The 12,947-nt window shown below is 40.0% G+C and overlaps 2 protein-coding genes across 7 annotated transcripts in view; one reads left to right on the forward strand and one right to left on the reverse strand.

Annotated features, from left to right (window-relative positions):
- actr3 (actin related protein 3) overlaps positions 1–1,838 on the reverse strand; it is a 59,309-nt gene extending 57,471 nt beyond the window's left edge. Inside the window, exon 1 of the mRNA XM_080199303.1 lies at positions 1,602–1,838. Coding sequence (XP_080055429.1) covers positions 1,602–1,645 — 44 coding nt within the window. The 5' untranslated portion in view covers positions 1,646–1,838. The remainder of the gene's footprint in view (positions 1–1,601) is intronic.
- A 481-nt stretch (positions 1,839–2,319) lies between these two features.
- The window catches only part of LOC145350242 (solute carrier family 35 member F5-like), an 87,910-nt gene continuing 77,282 nt past the window's right edge, over positions 2,320–12,947 (forward strand). For 4 of the 6 annotated variants that reach the window (XM_080199304.1, XM_080199309.1, XM_080199308.1 and 1 more), the window contains exons 1-4: positions 2,320–2,567; positions 6,946–6,968; positions 8,691–8,802; positions 10,206–10,307. In XM_080199304.1, coding sequence (XP_080055430.1) covers positions 10,291–10,307 — 17 coding nt within the window. In that variant the 5' untranslated portion in view covers positions 2,320–2,567; positions 6,946–6,968; positions 8,691–8,802; positions 10,206–10,290. The remainder of the gene's footprint in view (positions 2,568–6,945; positions 6,969–8,690; positions 8,803–10,205; positions 10,308–12,947) is intronic. The other 2 variants (XM_080199305.1, XM_080199307.1) reach the window with 2 other exon arrangements.

A 12,947-nucleotide genomic window follows, 5' to 3' on the forward strand; every position in this document is an offset into this window, starting at 1 on the left:
GCTTTCTCTGATCTAAAGGAAGCAACCCCAGCATATTTAAAATTTATAGTCATGGCGACATCCTTGTAAACACTTGTGTACCCTACAAGCAACTTAATCATGCTCCCCACATCAAAGTCTAAAACATACATATCACAAAAGCAAAGGAACCAGTACTTAAACCTATGGAACACCAACGGAAACAGCCTAAGTCATAAAAACACTTGACCACAACGCCAGTTTCCTGCCAAACCTGTGAATCAAACATTTCAGCTTCGAGATCAGAGATTATTACCAAAAGCGTCTCATCCACAAAAATAAGTTGGTCAACAAAAATAAGTTCGGATACATTTTGCTGATGCTCTGGTGAACTTCACTTCAGGCTTTGACACAGAAACGTCCAGCAACTCTATACTAATTCAGCAAGAATTGATGCTAAATGTGTTACAGATCTGATGTGTTGCAGTGATGCATATTACATAGCGAAGCCCTGATTATGCAAACAAATCACTCGTGTCGGGCTGCCACAAGTTAGTGAGGCATTTGATACGCTCTATTAGCATGTTCACAGCCAACTCATCCGCAAAGAAAAATACGCAAATATGCCTACACATTAAAGTGACACTAATCATCCATTATACTTGCCCACACTGCAAAATTCAACTGCGCATACATTCCACCCGACAACACAATGTATATATGCTAGAATTCATTTCCCTCAAAGCGCTACAATTAGTCTGTTAGTGACACCAATAGCAAAAGCTTGACGCTTCATTCAAACATTCCTCACAAAAGTCAGATTGTTTTACAAAGCGGGAAGTGCAAATGGGCAAACATCTCAACTGATCTTTAAAAAATTAACCTAGTCATAATGTTAAAAGAAAACTTCAAACACAATATGCACTGAGCGTGTAGGTGATAGGGGAAATAAAAGAAAAATTAAAAGACAATGAGAGAGAAGCGGTGATGGCCAGAATCATTTCACTACTGGCTTTACCCCTCAAAACTCCCTTATAAGGAAATGATAAATGAAAGGAGGAAGCGGCTTTGACAACTCAGAGAGCTGCTTGGCGCTTGCTGACTCGTGGTCTTTTTTGCCCCCCCCCCCCCCAACAATAACCCTGATGTTTATTGTGCAAATATTTATTTGGGCACCTCAGACGGATCTGTTAATGGTGGGACAGAGAGAAAGTCTGCCCATTCAGGGGGGAAAGGAAGGCCCTTCACCTGGGCCTGGAAAAGGTGTAAGCGGAAGGGCGGCAACCGGCTCTGGAAGCAGTGACTGGCAGCCCCGCACACACCGATTATTATCAAAGCCCGAAATGAAAAGGGAGAAAATGTCGGGGGAGACTCAACGGGTCTGGTAGCTCCTGTAGAGCGAGGGGAAATTCGGGCTTGGAGCCTAATCTAACTCTTGTTTCTGAAGCGCCCGGGGCCATGGTTTCTTGATGTCAACCCACTCCGCCCCAGCCCACTGACAGCCCACTGGAAAGGACGCGGCAAGGCCCCTGCCGGCCCACACCCAGAAATCACAATGCCGACACTCGCCCAGTCCCTGGGGGTAGGAACCGAGTCTGTCAGTGTTACTACTGCCCTCCTTCAACTCTCACTCACTCACTTACCCTGTACCACAGTCCACCACACAGGCCGGTAATCTGCCTGCCATTCTTCAAGCTGCTGCTTTTTTCCCGGCGTAGCGGCCGACTTTAAAATAAAATTTAAAAAAAACTGGGGGACGGGGGAGGGAGCCGATGCACCGGCAGCTACCTGACCATCAAAAGGCGGAACCGTCGGCCGCTCCGAGTCCGAGACACAACTTCCGCACTAGCAACCAAAATGGCGGCAGCCTCCGGTACGTTCGCTCCCTCCCCCTCCCTCCGCCCACAACTTCTCCGCCCCGCCCACTTGGCACGGCCCCACCCCATTGGGCCACACGCCGGCCTCTGCCGGCGGTTCATTGGCCTGTATCTCTCTTCCCCTCCTCCCTCCCCAGGCTATTGGACCCCACTGCTGTCAATCACAGCATGACGTCATGGAACATTGGCTCGCGCCCGGGAGCGTGCGTGCGGCCGGCTCGATGACGAGACGTCGATCACCTCGGCCGCCGCCGCCTCCCCCCTCCCCGGGGGCAGTGCCAGTTTTGCATGATGGGACTTGTAGTTTCCTGGCCGAGGAAGTGCCGCTGGATTCCTCTGCTGGCGACCGGATGAGGCGAACTACAATTCCCAGAGCACCGTGCGCGCACCCGACTGGCAGCGGCGATAGTTTCAGAGGTGGAGGGGGGACGTCTGACCAGGAACTGTGTGTGTGTGTGTGTGTGTGTGAGAGAGGGGCGGGGGGAGGGGGGTTTGTTTACAACATTTCGCCTCCTAGTTGTCATTGATATGTAATATTCTCGTCTAGTGCTGTGCGTAAGTTGCTGTCCTTTTGTAATGTGTATCGTGACTTTATTGAATGTTGGGTGGTTTGGGGAGTGTGAATATTCGGACTGTTTGTCTTTCTGGGGGGGTGGGGTGGAGGAGAGGACGTGTTGGCAGTTTAGCTCCAGCTCCAACCTGCTGTAGACTACAGTAGCACCACGCACCAGGGTATGTAGACATATGTTGCTGGCTTTTTTTTTGTCTCGATGATCAATCGGGTTGCCTATTACTCGATTTCATTTTATCACCATGGGTGTACGCGCAATACTTGTTTTAGCTGAGGTGAAATTTTTTAAAAAATCATTCTCCATTGAGGAGTTGACTAATCCCTGCTTCAGAATTACGTGTGTAACTTTTTAACCTTTGCCTGCCCTATTTTTTAGTAGTTGGCATGGAAAATGTCATTGACTGCCCCAACTTGAGCATTGCAATGAAGCTACCTAGAACAAGCCAAGATCTTGACTGTCAGTGAGAGACCTCTACTTTCTTGAGTCAGAATTGTGGATTGATAGCCCAGTCTGGTTTTCTTGGGAATCATCAGGTGCAATGTCAAAATGGGCTGCCATGTTCGCTGATGCGTTTTGCCTCATTGGCATTGACCATTTTCATTTTTAATGCTTTAGTTTTAAGTTTATTTATTAGTCATAAATAGGCTTACAATAATACTACAATGAAGTTACTGTGAAAATCCCCTAGTCGCCACATTCTGGTGCCTGTTCGGGTACAGTGAGGGAGAATTTAGCATAGCCAAAGCACCTAACCAGCACACCTTTCAGACTGTGGGAGCACCTGGAGGAATCCCATGCAGATATGGGGAGAATATACAGACTCCCCAAGCTGGGAATTGAACTCAGGTCCCTGGCGCTGTGAGTGATGTAAAGTGTGGGTTGGTACTTAAAATATACCACTGAGACAACGTTGCACATGCAAGATGACAGGTTAAGATGTCAACCCTCTCAAGGGAATACAAAAGATCCCAACCCAAAGAGTTGTTTGAAGAAGGACAGGGAGTTCTACTTCAACATTTAAAAACAACATGATCAGGCCATATGTATCATTGCTATTTGTGAGTCAGTACTGTGCAAAACCTGGCTGCGGTGGATTCTATATTGCAGCATCAACTATAGTTGAGTGGCACTTCACTGGCTGCAAAATTTATTGCAATGTTCAGAGGTGAAAGGTGCTATGTAGATAAAGGTTTTATTTCTTTCTTCATGCATGCACTCGATTAGAAATTGAAAGTGTACTTGAAGAAAAAGTGCTGAAAAAGAACAGTTCCATTTCTTGTCTTTTACTTATTAGAAGTTTCCAGTTACAAGGGTAGAATGAACACCTCATTTTGAAACTTAAATTTGTGTTGTTTTATAGAATCCCTGCAGTACGGAAGGAGGCTATTTGGCCTATCCAGGCTCACTGACAGCAATCCCACCCAGGCCCTATCCTCGTTACCACATGTATTTACCCTGCTAATCCTCCTGATACTAAGGGTCAATTTAGTATGGCTAATCGACCTAACCTGCACATTTTTGGGCTGTGGGAAGAAACATAGCACCCGGAGGAAATCTATGCAGACATGACAGTGACACGAGGCCGGAATTGAACTCAGGTCCTTGGTGCTGTGAGGCCTCAGTGCTAGCCACTCTATTTAGAAAGTATCTTATTAGACCATCATATAATTATGTTTCATTAAATGGATCTCAAATTCACAAGAGCAGCAAACAAATTTAATTCATCTCTGCCTTCATTTAACAATCTTCAATTTCCATCTTGGATCACTGTCTATGTGGGGTCTGCACATTCTCCCCATATCTGCGTGGGTTTCCTCCAGGTGCTCTGGTTTCCTCCAAAAATGTGAAGGTTAGGTGGATTGACTATGATAAATTCTCCCACAATGTGCTCAAACGGGTGCCAGAGTGTGGCAACTAGGGAATTTTCACAGTAACTTCATCTTCACATTCCTAGTGATTTTTTGTTCAATCCTCTCTGCACAAATCTATAACATCATTGAAGTATTTAGTTGAATGTAGATAGTAGGTGCATTGGCCATGTTAAATTCTCCCTCAGAACACACACTGGAGTGTGGTGATGAGAGAATTTTCACAGTAATTTCATTGTAGTGTTAATGTTAACCTACTTGCGACACTAATAAAAAAAATTTAATGTAGATATGTAATACAGTAGAAATTTAATATGTGTCTGTGCAGCATCATTTATTGTTAAGTAATGTGATGTGTTTTGAAAATGTTAGTTTAGATTGAATTGCTCAATTCAGCAACAACTTGCATTGTATTAAAGTTTCAAGTTGCTTTCAAAAATGGGTGCTGAGAAGTAACCAAGAAAATTTAGGTTGGTGATTTAAGGCGCATTTGAAAAGATATGCGCTGAGGAAAATTGTTGGGGACAAGTTGGCGAGGCTTAGGGAGAGAATTCCAGACTATGGGACCAAGAATGTCTTGTCACTATTGGAGGGTGAAGTACAAAAGAAGATCAGCAAGTTTTGGCTGTAATAGAATATTGTCTCTAATTTGCAAAATGTGATTCTACACTATGGTTGAGAATTTATTGAAAAGATTTTTAAATTAGTATCATAGCCAGTCCACTTACTTTATGAACTGAGAATTCTCATTGCATTAGTTTTTGAGGTATCAAGCATGACTGATGCAACCGAGTTAATAATAGTGAGTGGCATGCAAAACTGAACAGTGTGATGCATCTTCTCATGATTTACTGACTTTTATGGTTAAATTGCCATATTGTAGCTCTATAAAGTACTGTATCTATTATCTATATTCTTATGTTAAAATTAATCCAGATTTTTTAACTTTTAATATCTAGTCCCCACTATTACTTACGCAAGGATATTTTGGCCTTGGAGGGAGTGCAGAGGAGGTTTACTAGGCTGATGCCGGAATTGAGGGGGTTGAGCTATGAGGAGAGGCTGAATAAACTAGGCTTGTACTCGTTAGAGTTTCGAAGAATGAGGGGAGATCTCATTGAGACGTATAAGATGATGAATGGGATGGATAGGATAGAGGTGGAGAGACTCTTCCCGCTCAGAAAGGACAGTAGGACTAGGGGGCACAGCCTCAAGATAAAGGGGGCGCGGTTTAGAATGGAGTTGAGGAAGAACTTCTTCACTCAAAGGGTGGTGAATCTCTGGAATTCTCTGCCCATTGAAGTGGTGGAGGCTACCTCGCTAAATATTTTTAAGACGCGGGTTGATGGGTTTTTGATAAGAGAGGGGATTAAGGGTTATGGGGAGAGGGCGGGAATGTGGAACTGAGCCACGACAGATCAGCCATGATCTTATTGAATGGTGGGGCAGGCTCGAAGGGCCAGATGGCCTACTCCTGCTCCTATTTCTTATGTTCTTATGTATTATCCAAGTGATTTTTGAAAGCCATTCAGTTCACAGCAAGGTCTCACTAACAGCAAATTTATGAATTATTTAGTTTTTCTATTTTAGTTGTGAAATTAATGTTGGCTGTGATGTTGGGAAAACTCTTTGTTCTTGAAATAGTGTCATGTACATTCATCTCACCAAAAGACCTTTGAATATGTCATCCAAATGACAACACCTCTAACAATGCACCATTGAAATGTGAGCTTAGGTTATATGGTCCAGTCGTCCTGAGGCTTCAGATAGTTCACTTGGCAAAAAATTATCAAATCCAACTTGATCCCATTTCTGATCACAGTTTTAACTTAAAAGTTGAAACATATGAATTCCAGTTTTTGAATCTGATTTTTTTCTATTTGAGAATTCAAAATTGTGCTGATCAGGATGTTTGAACAAATAAGCAATGGAGATTTATGTTGAAACGCTTAATAACTACCTTTTTTTGGTGTTAGACCAATTCCGGTAGCTGCCACCTATTTTGAAAATGGCATGGGATATTTGCAACCTACACATATTTTCTCATAATTTGAGTGTGTTAAAGTTCAGAAGACATACATCAGCAGAAATCATAAGGTCTTATCATAAAATTTCAAAACCTCAAGTTGGATTTCTTCAAAAACAAAATACTAACTAGAACTACAGTAACACAGTTTTACCTATTGCTAAATACAATCCAGTCCACAGTCAAAATGGTGAACTTTACATTATTGATTCTTGCAATCTGCATAAGCTGAGAAGGTAGGGCAGCCAAAATGACCTCAGTTACTTCGCAGTCGGTTAAAAAGAAGTTCAGTTGCAGGAAGAGCAATCATTTCTGCATATCCTCCATCTAGTGTTTTGTGAGCTTTTGTAATCATTGTTGTGTTGTTTAGAAAATGCTCATTGTCAAATATTAAGTTGCTTAGCTAACAAATGGCTGTGTTTGCTTGTTTAGCAAAGCTAACAGTCTTCTGCCAAATTGAGTGTGAATCTATGTATCTTAAAATAATGTGCATTAATAATTTTAACCTATTTGTAAAAAATGTCATTCCTAAATACCTGATGCAAAATTAATCCTAATTGTCACAACTTTAGGTTGTAAGAACTTGATTTAAGACGGTTTATCTTCTGTTCCTTTACCTTTTTTTATTTTGTAACCCCCTGTAGGTTGGAGGTTCCCCGTGATAAATGTAAGTTGTTTCTTCAAAGGATTGGACCACACATGATGTTTGTTAAAAACATGTTGATTATGACTCATGTTAGCCAGTAACCAATGACCATTGTGCAGTATCTTATTCTAAATAAGGCAGTACTTGGTAGAGTAGAATAATAGATTCCTTACAGTGCAGAAGTAGGCCATTTGGCCCATCGAATCTACAGTAACAACAATCCGACCCAGGTCCTATCCGTGTAACCCCACGTATTTATCCTGCTAGTCCTCCTGTCACTAAGGGGCAATTTAGCATGGCCAATCAACTTAACCTGCATATCTTTGGAGCATGGGAGCAAACCAGAACACCTAGAGGAATCCCAGGCAGAGGTGGGGAGAATGTGCAAACTCCATGTAGACAGTGACTCAAGCCCGGAATTGAATCCGGGCCCTGGGCACTGTGAGGCAGCAATGCTGACCACTGTGCCATCACACCTGTGACAGCCTTTGAATATTTCATCACTACATGAAGGTATTTTCCTCCAATTAAACTACAAGATTATTTGCTACTTAAGGGCGAATTATAAAGTAATAGCATTATAAAAATGCACAAAATGTATATTTTTTATTCACTATTTTCCCAATTCATGTGTTTGGTATATTGTTTGCACTTTTGTTGAAATGGAACAACTTCATCTTATTCTCCTTTATCTAAGCTGTTAAGTATTCTAATAATACCAGATTCGTGAAAGCTAAATTCTCCATGTGTATACAAAATCAATAGTTAAAATACTTTTGTGTTCAGAAAGGTGAGAAATGAAATGGAACCCTTACCCTTTCAGATCAGGTTAAAATGCTCTCTGGTCAGGAATAGTACATCTGGATTCATAAGAAAAGCCCCAACATTGTGCCTCAGCCCCAATCTCAAAAGAGCAGCCCTAACTGCATCCATGTGGCACTTCTCCATTTTTCACATCCTGTGGCCTCTCCGAGTGAATTTTCAAATGAGTTCTAAAGTAAGGCTAGTTTTATGCAGTAGGTCCAGTTCCACGTAGAACTATACTGAGGCTACTCAGGCTCATTTTACAGGGCCCCCTCTTAGCCAGCAAGCAGCTGAAACTTTTATCTCATTAGTCTGCATTAGATTTGAATCTAGGTCTCAAAAATGAACGATCATACAATTGGAATCTTATTTTACGCTTTCAACAAGGTGAGGCTCTTTTAATTTTCTGGGATACATCTAGAATTTAATGAATTGGGAAACAAATGTTTGGATTATGCATTGCAAAAACAATTTATTTTCTGATTTAGATGTAGCTCTATAGTCTAAGAAAACAAATTTAAGTAAGAGTGTTTTTTGCTATTGAACGTAAATTTTATGTTATAAAAAGTTTTTTGCTATTGAACATTAAAGTTAATTAGACTTTGGTAGAGGCCTGGTTCTGACAATTAATATCTTTTATAAACTTGAATTTGATTGTGTTTTATTGGTAAACTTAAAGACTAAATAACTTCAAAAATTTTGTTGGTGCTTAATCTGATTTTTTTTTATTCGGAAGTGTAGCGGTACAACAAAATTCAAGGAAACTTTCAATGTATATACCTGTTCATAAAATGACTCATCTCTAGAAAGAACTCTGTTCCCCAACTTTACAGATAAAATACTCGAAAATCAATCAATCACCCATATTCATACTCCATGTTTGTCTTTTTGGGAATTCTGATTTTTCATGCATGTTGATTGTTCCATGTACTATCGCAGCTGCGTATGGATGGGGAGCACAAAGGAAAGCAGGGAGAGCTGGACACCAGGAGTGAAGTAGGCTGTCCTATTGATTCCAGAATAGGCAGGAGTGGAATTGGGCCAATAGCAGGTGAGTGGACACTCCGGGGGAGATTCATCAATATCCTTTGCAGTAAGTGTTGTATATAGTCCCTTGTGATTTTTCCAAAAGTTAAATAAAGTTAGTCAAACTATTGGCGATGCCCTTTAAAAATCCATGCAGAGTGACTGTGATTAACCCGTAAATTACAAATATTCCTTAATTTCTGAAAGTGGACCCTTAGCTGAAGTAAAACAAATTACCTACTGGAAACAACTATATTGATATCGCTGGGTCAAAAACCTGAAACTCTCTCCCTAGCAACATTTGTTGGTGTACCAACGCCACATGAGCTGCAGCAGTTCAAGAATGTGGCTCACCACCGCCTCCTCAAGGGCATTAGAGACAGTTTGAAAAGATTCACGGATTATCTTCTGTTCTGAGAATTTTGAGTGTTATAGGGAAAGGGCAATTGATTGGGGTTAACTGGCTAACTCTTTCTAAAAGTCAGCATAGCAAGATGGACAAATGGCCTTCTTCATGCTGTATCATTCCATGATTCTATCTGAGAACATAGCACAGCTCAGTTTTGAAGATATGCAGTTTGGAGCAGTGAGTTACTTGAGTTGTTGTAGAAAGGTCTGACTCACAATTTTAATGTGCAACATTTCAAACTTCCTCAGCTTTGGTACGAAACAATCTTCAAAAGGGAACATATTGTCATTTTATTGGCAAAATTCTCATCTCCGAATAGTCTTTGAAAAATATGACTAATCTTGCCAAATTGGTCTCATTATGTTGGGGTTCATAGAAGATCCAGGTTGGCAACAATTCTATTTGTAATGCCAGTGACTCTTTGTTAAATGCGGTCTCTTAAATATAACAAAGCTTTTCCACACCCTCCAAACACAAGTCTAGAGCCATTGTTTCACCTTAATTTGTAAATATTGAGATGAAAGATTTATGAAGGATTTTCAAAGTTCCCTTTATCCCTGTTTTTTTTGAATAATCCCATCACTTAACAGCTTTTATAACAATGGCTTTTGTTACTTCCATTTTATGTTGATCATTAGTATATTTCATGCTCCCTTTTTTGGGCATCCTGTTTCTCAGTTTTTAAACTTTTCCATTCCTTATGTTTATCATTTGATTAAAGTAGTGTTTGCATATATCAGATGCTTAATATGGTTCAAAAAACGTGTGTTCTAGGAAATTTTCCAGTTATTAACAATGATGTAGATACTTTTTGAATATTTTGGTAGAATATGTTTCTTATGTGTAAAATACTGTCTGAGTTACTGCTCCGAGGACCTTTGGAGTAATATGCTTCAGACATCAAAATCTACTCTGTCAGGGTTATAGTTTACTGTCACTGCAAGTCTCAGCTGAAGTTAACATCTCTATAGTATTGTAAACCAGTTTGGTTTTAACTAACTTATGTTTGTTTAATGTAGGTGAAACACAAGTAAGATTTGATATGGTGAGGACAAGAGACTGAAAGAATAAAATATCTTCATTTAGACTCAAGGAGCTGGCTTTATGAAAAAGTATTTGAGGTACACCTAAACAAAAATATTTATATTTTTTACCTACTCGAAACATATTGATATCATTGGGTCAAAAACCTGAAACTGTCTCCCTAGTAACATTTGTTGGTGTACCAACACCACATGAGCTGCAGCAGTTCAAGAATGTGGCTCACCACCACCTCCTCAAGGGCATTAGGGACAGACAATAAATGATGACCTTGCCAACAACATTCACATCCAAAAAACAACAAAAATTTGCATGGGTATTGCTATTTTTGTTTAATATTTTCTGCAACAAGTTTTTTTTAATCCTAAAGAGACAGTGATTCTAAATTACTTTCAGATTTCCTTTGGATTTGTTTGTGGATAGTTTGCTGCTGGAGTATAGTTGTGATATTTAGCAGCTGACTCGTCCTGTCCTTAAACCACTGCAATTAATAGGTATGAAAATGTAGCGGACAGTTGTATCAGCTTTGAAATTTCAAGCTTTAAGTGGCTGGCTTTTTTTTAAATAGCATTAACGATAACAGTGGAAAGCTTGAATTATGAGGTCACAGAATAATTGGATACCTTCCTCTGCAAGAATTCAAGGAACTCACTACTGTATGCTGTGAAAGCCTGCAAACTATACTTCCCCAGAACACATGCAATTATGGAATACCACAGCATAGTTGGAGGCCATGCATCCCATCATTCCAATATAAACTCTGTGAAAGAGCTCTCCAATTAGCTCCACTCCCTCGTCCTTTCTCCATAACGCTGCACATTTTCTCCTTCTAGCTTGTTTCGACTATTTTTCCATTGAAGCTTTTTGAAACCAGGAGGGGACTTAAGATGATTAATGTACTAAATAAATATAATTGCTGAAACAAGCTGTTTAGTCATTAAGTTTGTACACTGATTAAAACAGTTAGACAACATAAAAGATGCCATATAATTCGACAGCTGTTATTTCACCTTGAGTGATAATCATTTAGCTATTCCATACGTAAGTTAATACGGTATAAGGTACCGACCAACCCAGAAAACGCTTCAAAAAGATTCTCCAAGAGTAAAGAGTGACCTCTTGTCTCGTCTTCATATTCCCTATTGTTTCATTAATATTGTCCTCGATGCCATATATAATGCATAGCTGGCCTGACTTTTATAGTTAAAAAGAAATAAGTAATAAGCACTTGTATTAATATTGCACTCAGGTCACACTACAGCTTCTGTGTCACTCTTATCTATCAACAAGGGAGCTCATCAATATGTAGGTCTTAGCTTTAGGTCTCAACTAACATTAAAAATAATGTATGTTCTAGGAACACATTGAAGTTGCACCCAACTGCAGTTTTACTGCACACACTGCAATGCAAAATCTGTAAAAGTGTGAAGTCACTATAGTGCCAGATGACCTTGGGCTTTGAGGGAGAGAGCTGACTGGTGGTGATTTAATCTGAGGATCAGCTGCAGAAGTGATTTCACATTATTGCCTATAGAGTTGTCAGGAGCAAGATAACCAGTATCACTGCCACACCATGTTACTAATTTTGCACCAGTGCACATCCAAAATTGCTTTGCGCCAATAAAGAAATGCAAGCAGAACCGGGTGAAAGCACTCCCAACAACCACAGAGTAGAAGGATTGTTAGAATGTAACCAGTGACAACTTTGTATTGGATGTTATGTAACTGATGGGAACAAGATGAAAGGGTCAGCTGACCCAGTAAACCATGGAAGCAATTAGAGTGATGAAATAGTCACTATAGTGATTCACTATAAATAAAGAACAATGTAGAATTGTGGGGAACTTGGAGTGGCCCAGGGCGAGGCCCCAAGTTTGAAGTAATGATGTTTCTTTATTAAACCTTTTCTTTGATTTATAAGTCGGACTAAGTTTTGCTATATTTTCGTTAGCTGTATTTTGAAGAGTTCCTGCTGATGAAACAAGGAGGACACACAGACAACAGATGAGAGGCTTGCAGAACTCTATATAGAATTAATTATCTTTGAAATGCAGACTCAAACATGAAAGCCATTATGCAGTCTAGGATTCTGAAGGATAATTCTCAATTTCCATCGGTTGATGTTTGCCAATGTTACTTTTTTCCATTAATTAATGTGAATGTATAAAATTAATGTAAGCAAGATATTAGTAATGGAGAAATTAATGGCTACAGAATGCAAAACTCCCAGAACTGGCTAGTTTCCACCCGAGAGTTTTAAACCAAATTGCTAGAATGATAGACTAACTCCAAGGATTGTATTACGGAGAGAGAGTACACAATCTAGGGTTGTTCTGTAAAAAATTTAAAGTTAAAGAGTGAGACAATTTGTAGTCTTCAAGATGTTAGGAACTGATAGGGTAGATGATGAGAACCACTTCCACTAATTGGGGAGTCTAGAACTAGGTTTCATAATGCAAATAAAAAGCCAGACCTTTCAAGAGTGAAATTAGGAAACACCTCTACATACAAATAGGGGAGGGCCAAAAGTGCTGGCCCAGCCAATGATGCCCACATCCCATGATGGAATGAAACATACAATGTGTTGTGAAAGTTTGGAACTCACAAAATTGGCAATTGATACTACATCAATTGTTAATTTTAAAATTATGCTTGATAGAGTTTTGTGAGCCAAAGGCTTTATGGGATATGGGACAAAACAGAGTATGTGGAATTAGGTT

The sequence above is a fragment of the Carcharhinus amblyrhynchos genome, chromosome 11 (assembly GCF_965287045.1).
Source record: "Carcharhinus amblyrhynchos chromosome 11, sCarAmb.v2.hapA, whole genome shotgun sequence".
NCBI classification, from domain to species: domain Eukaryota; kingdom Metazoa; phylum Chordata; class Chondrichthyes; order Carcharhiniformes; family Carcharhinidae; genus Carcharhinus; species Carcharhinus amblyrhynchos.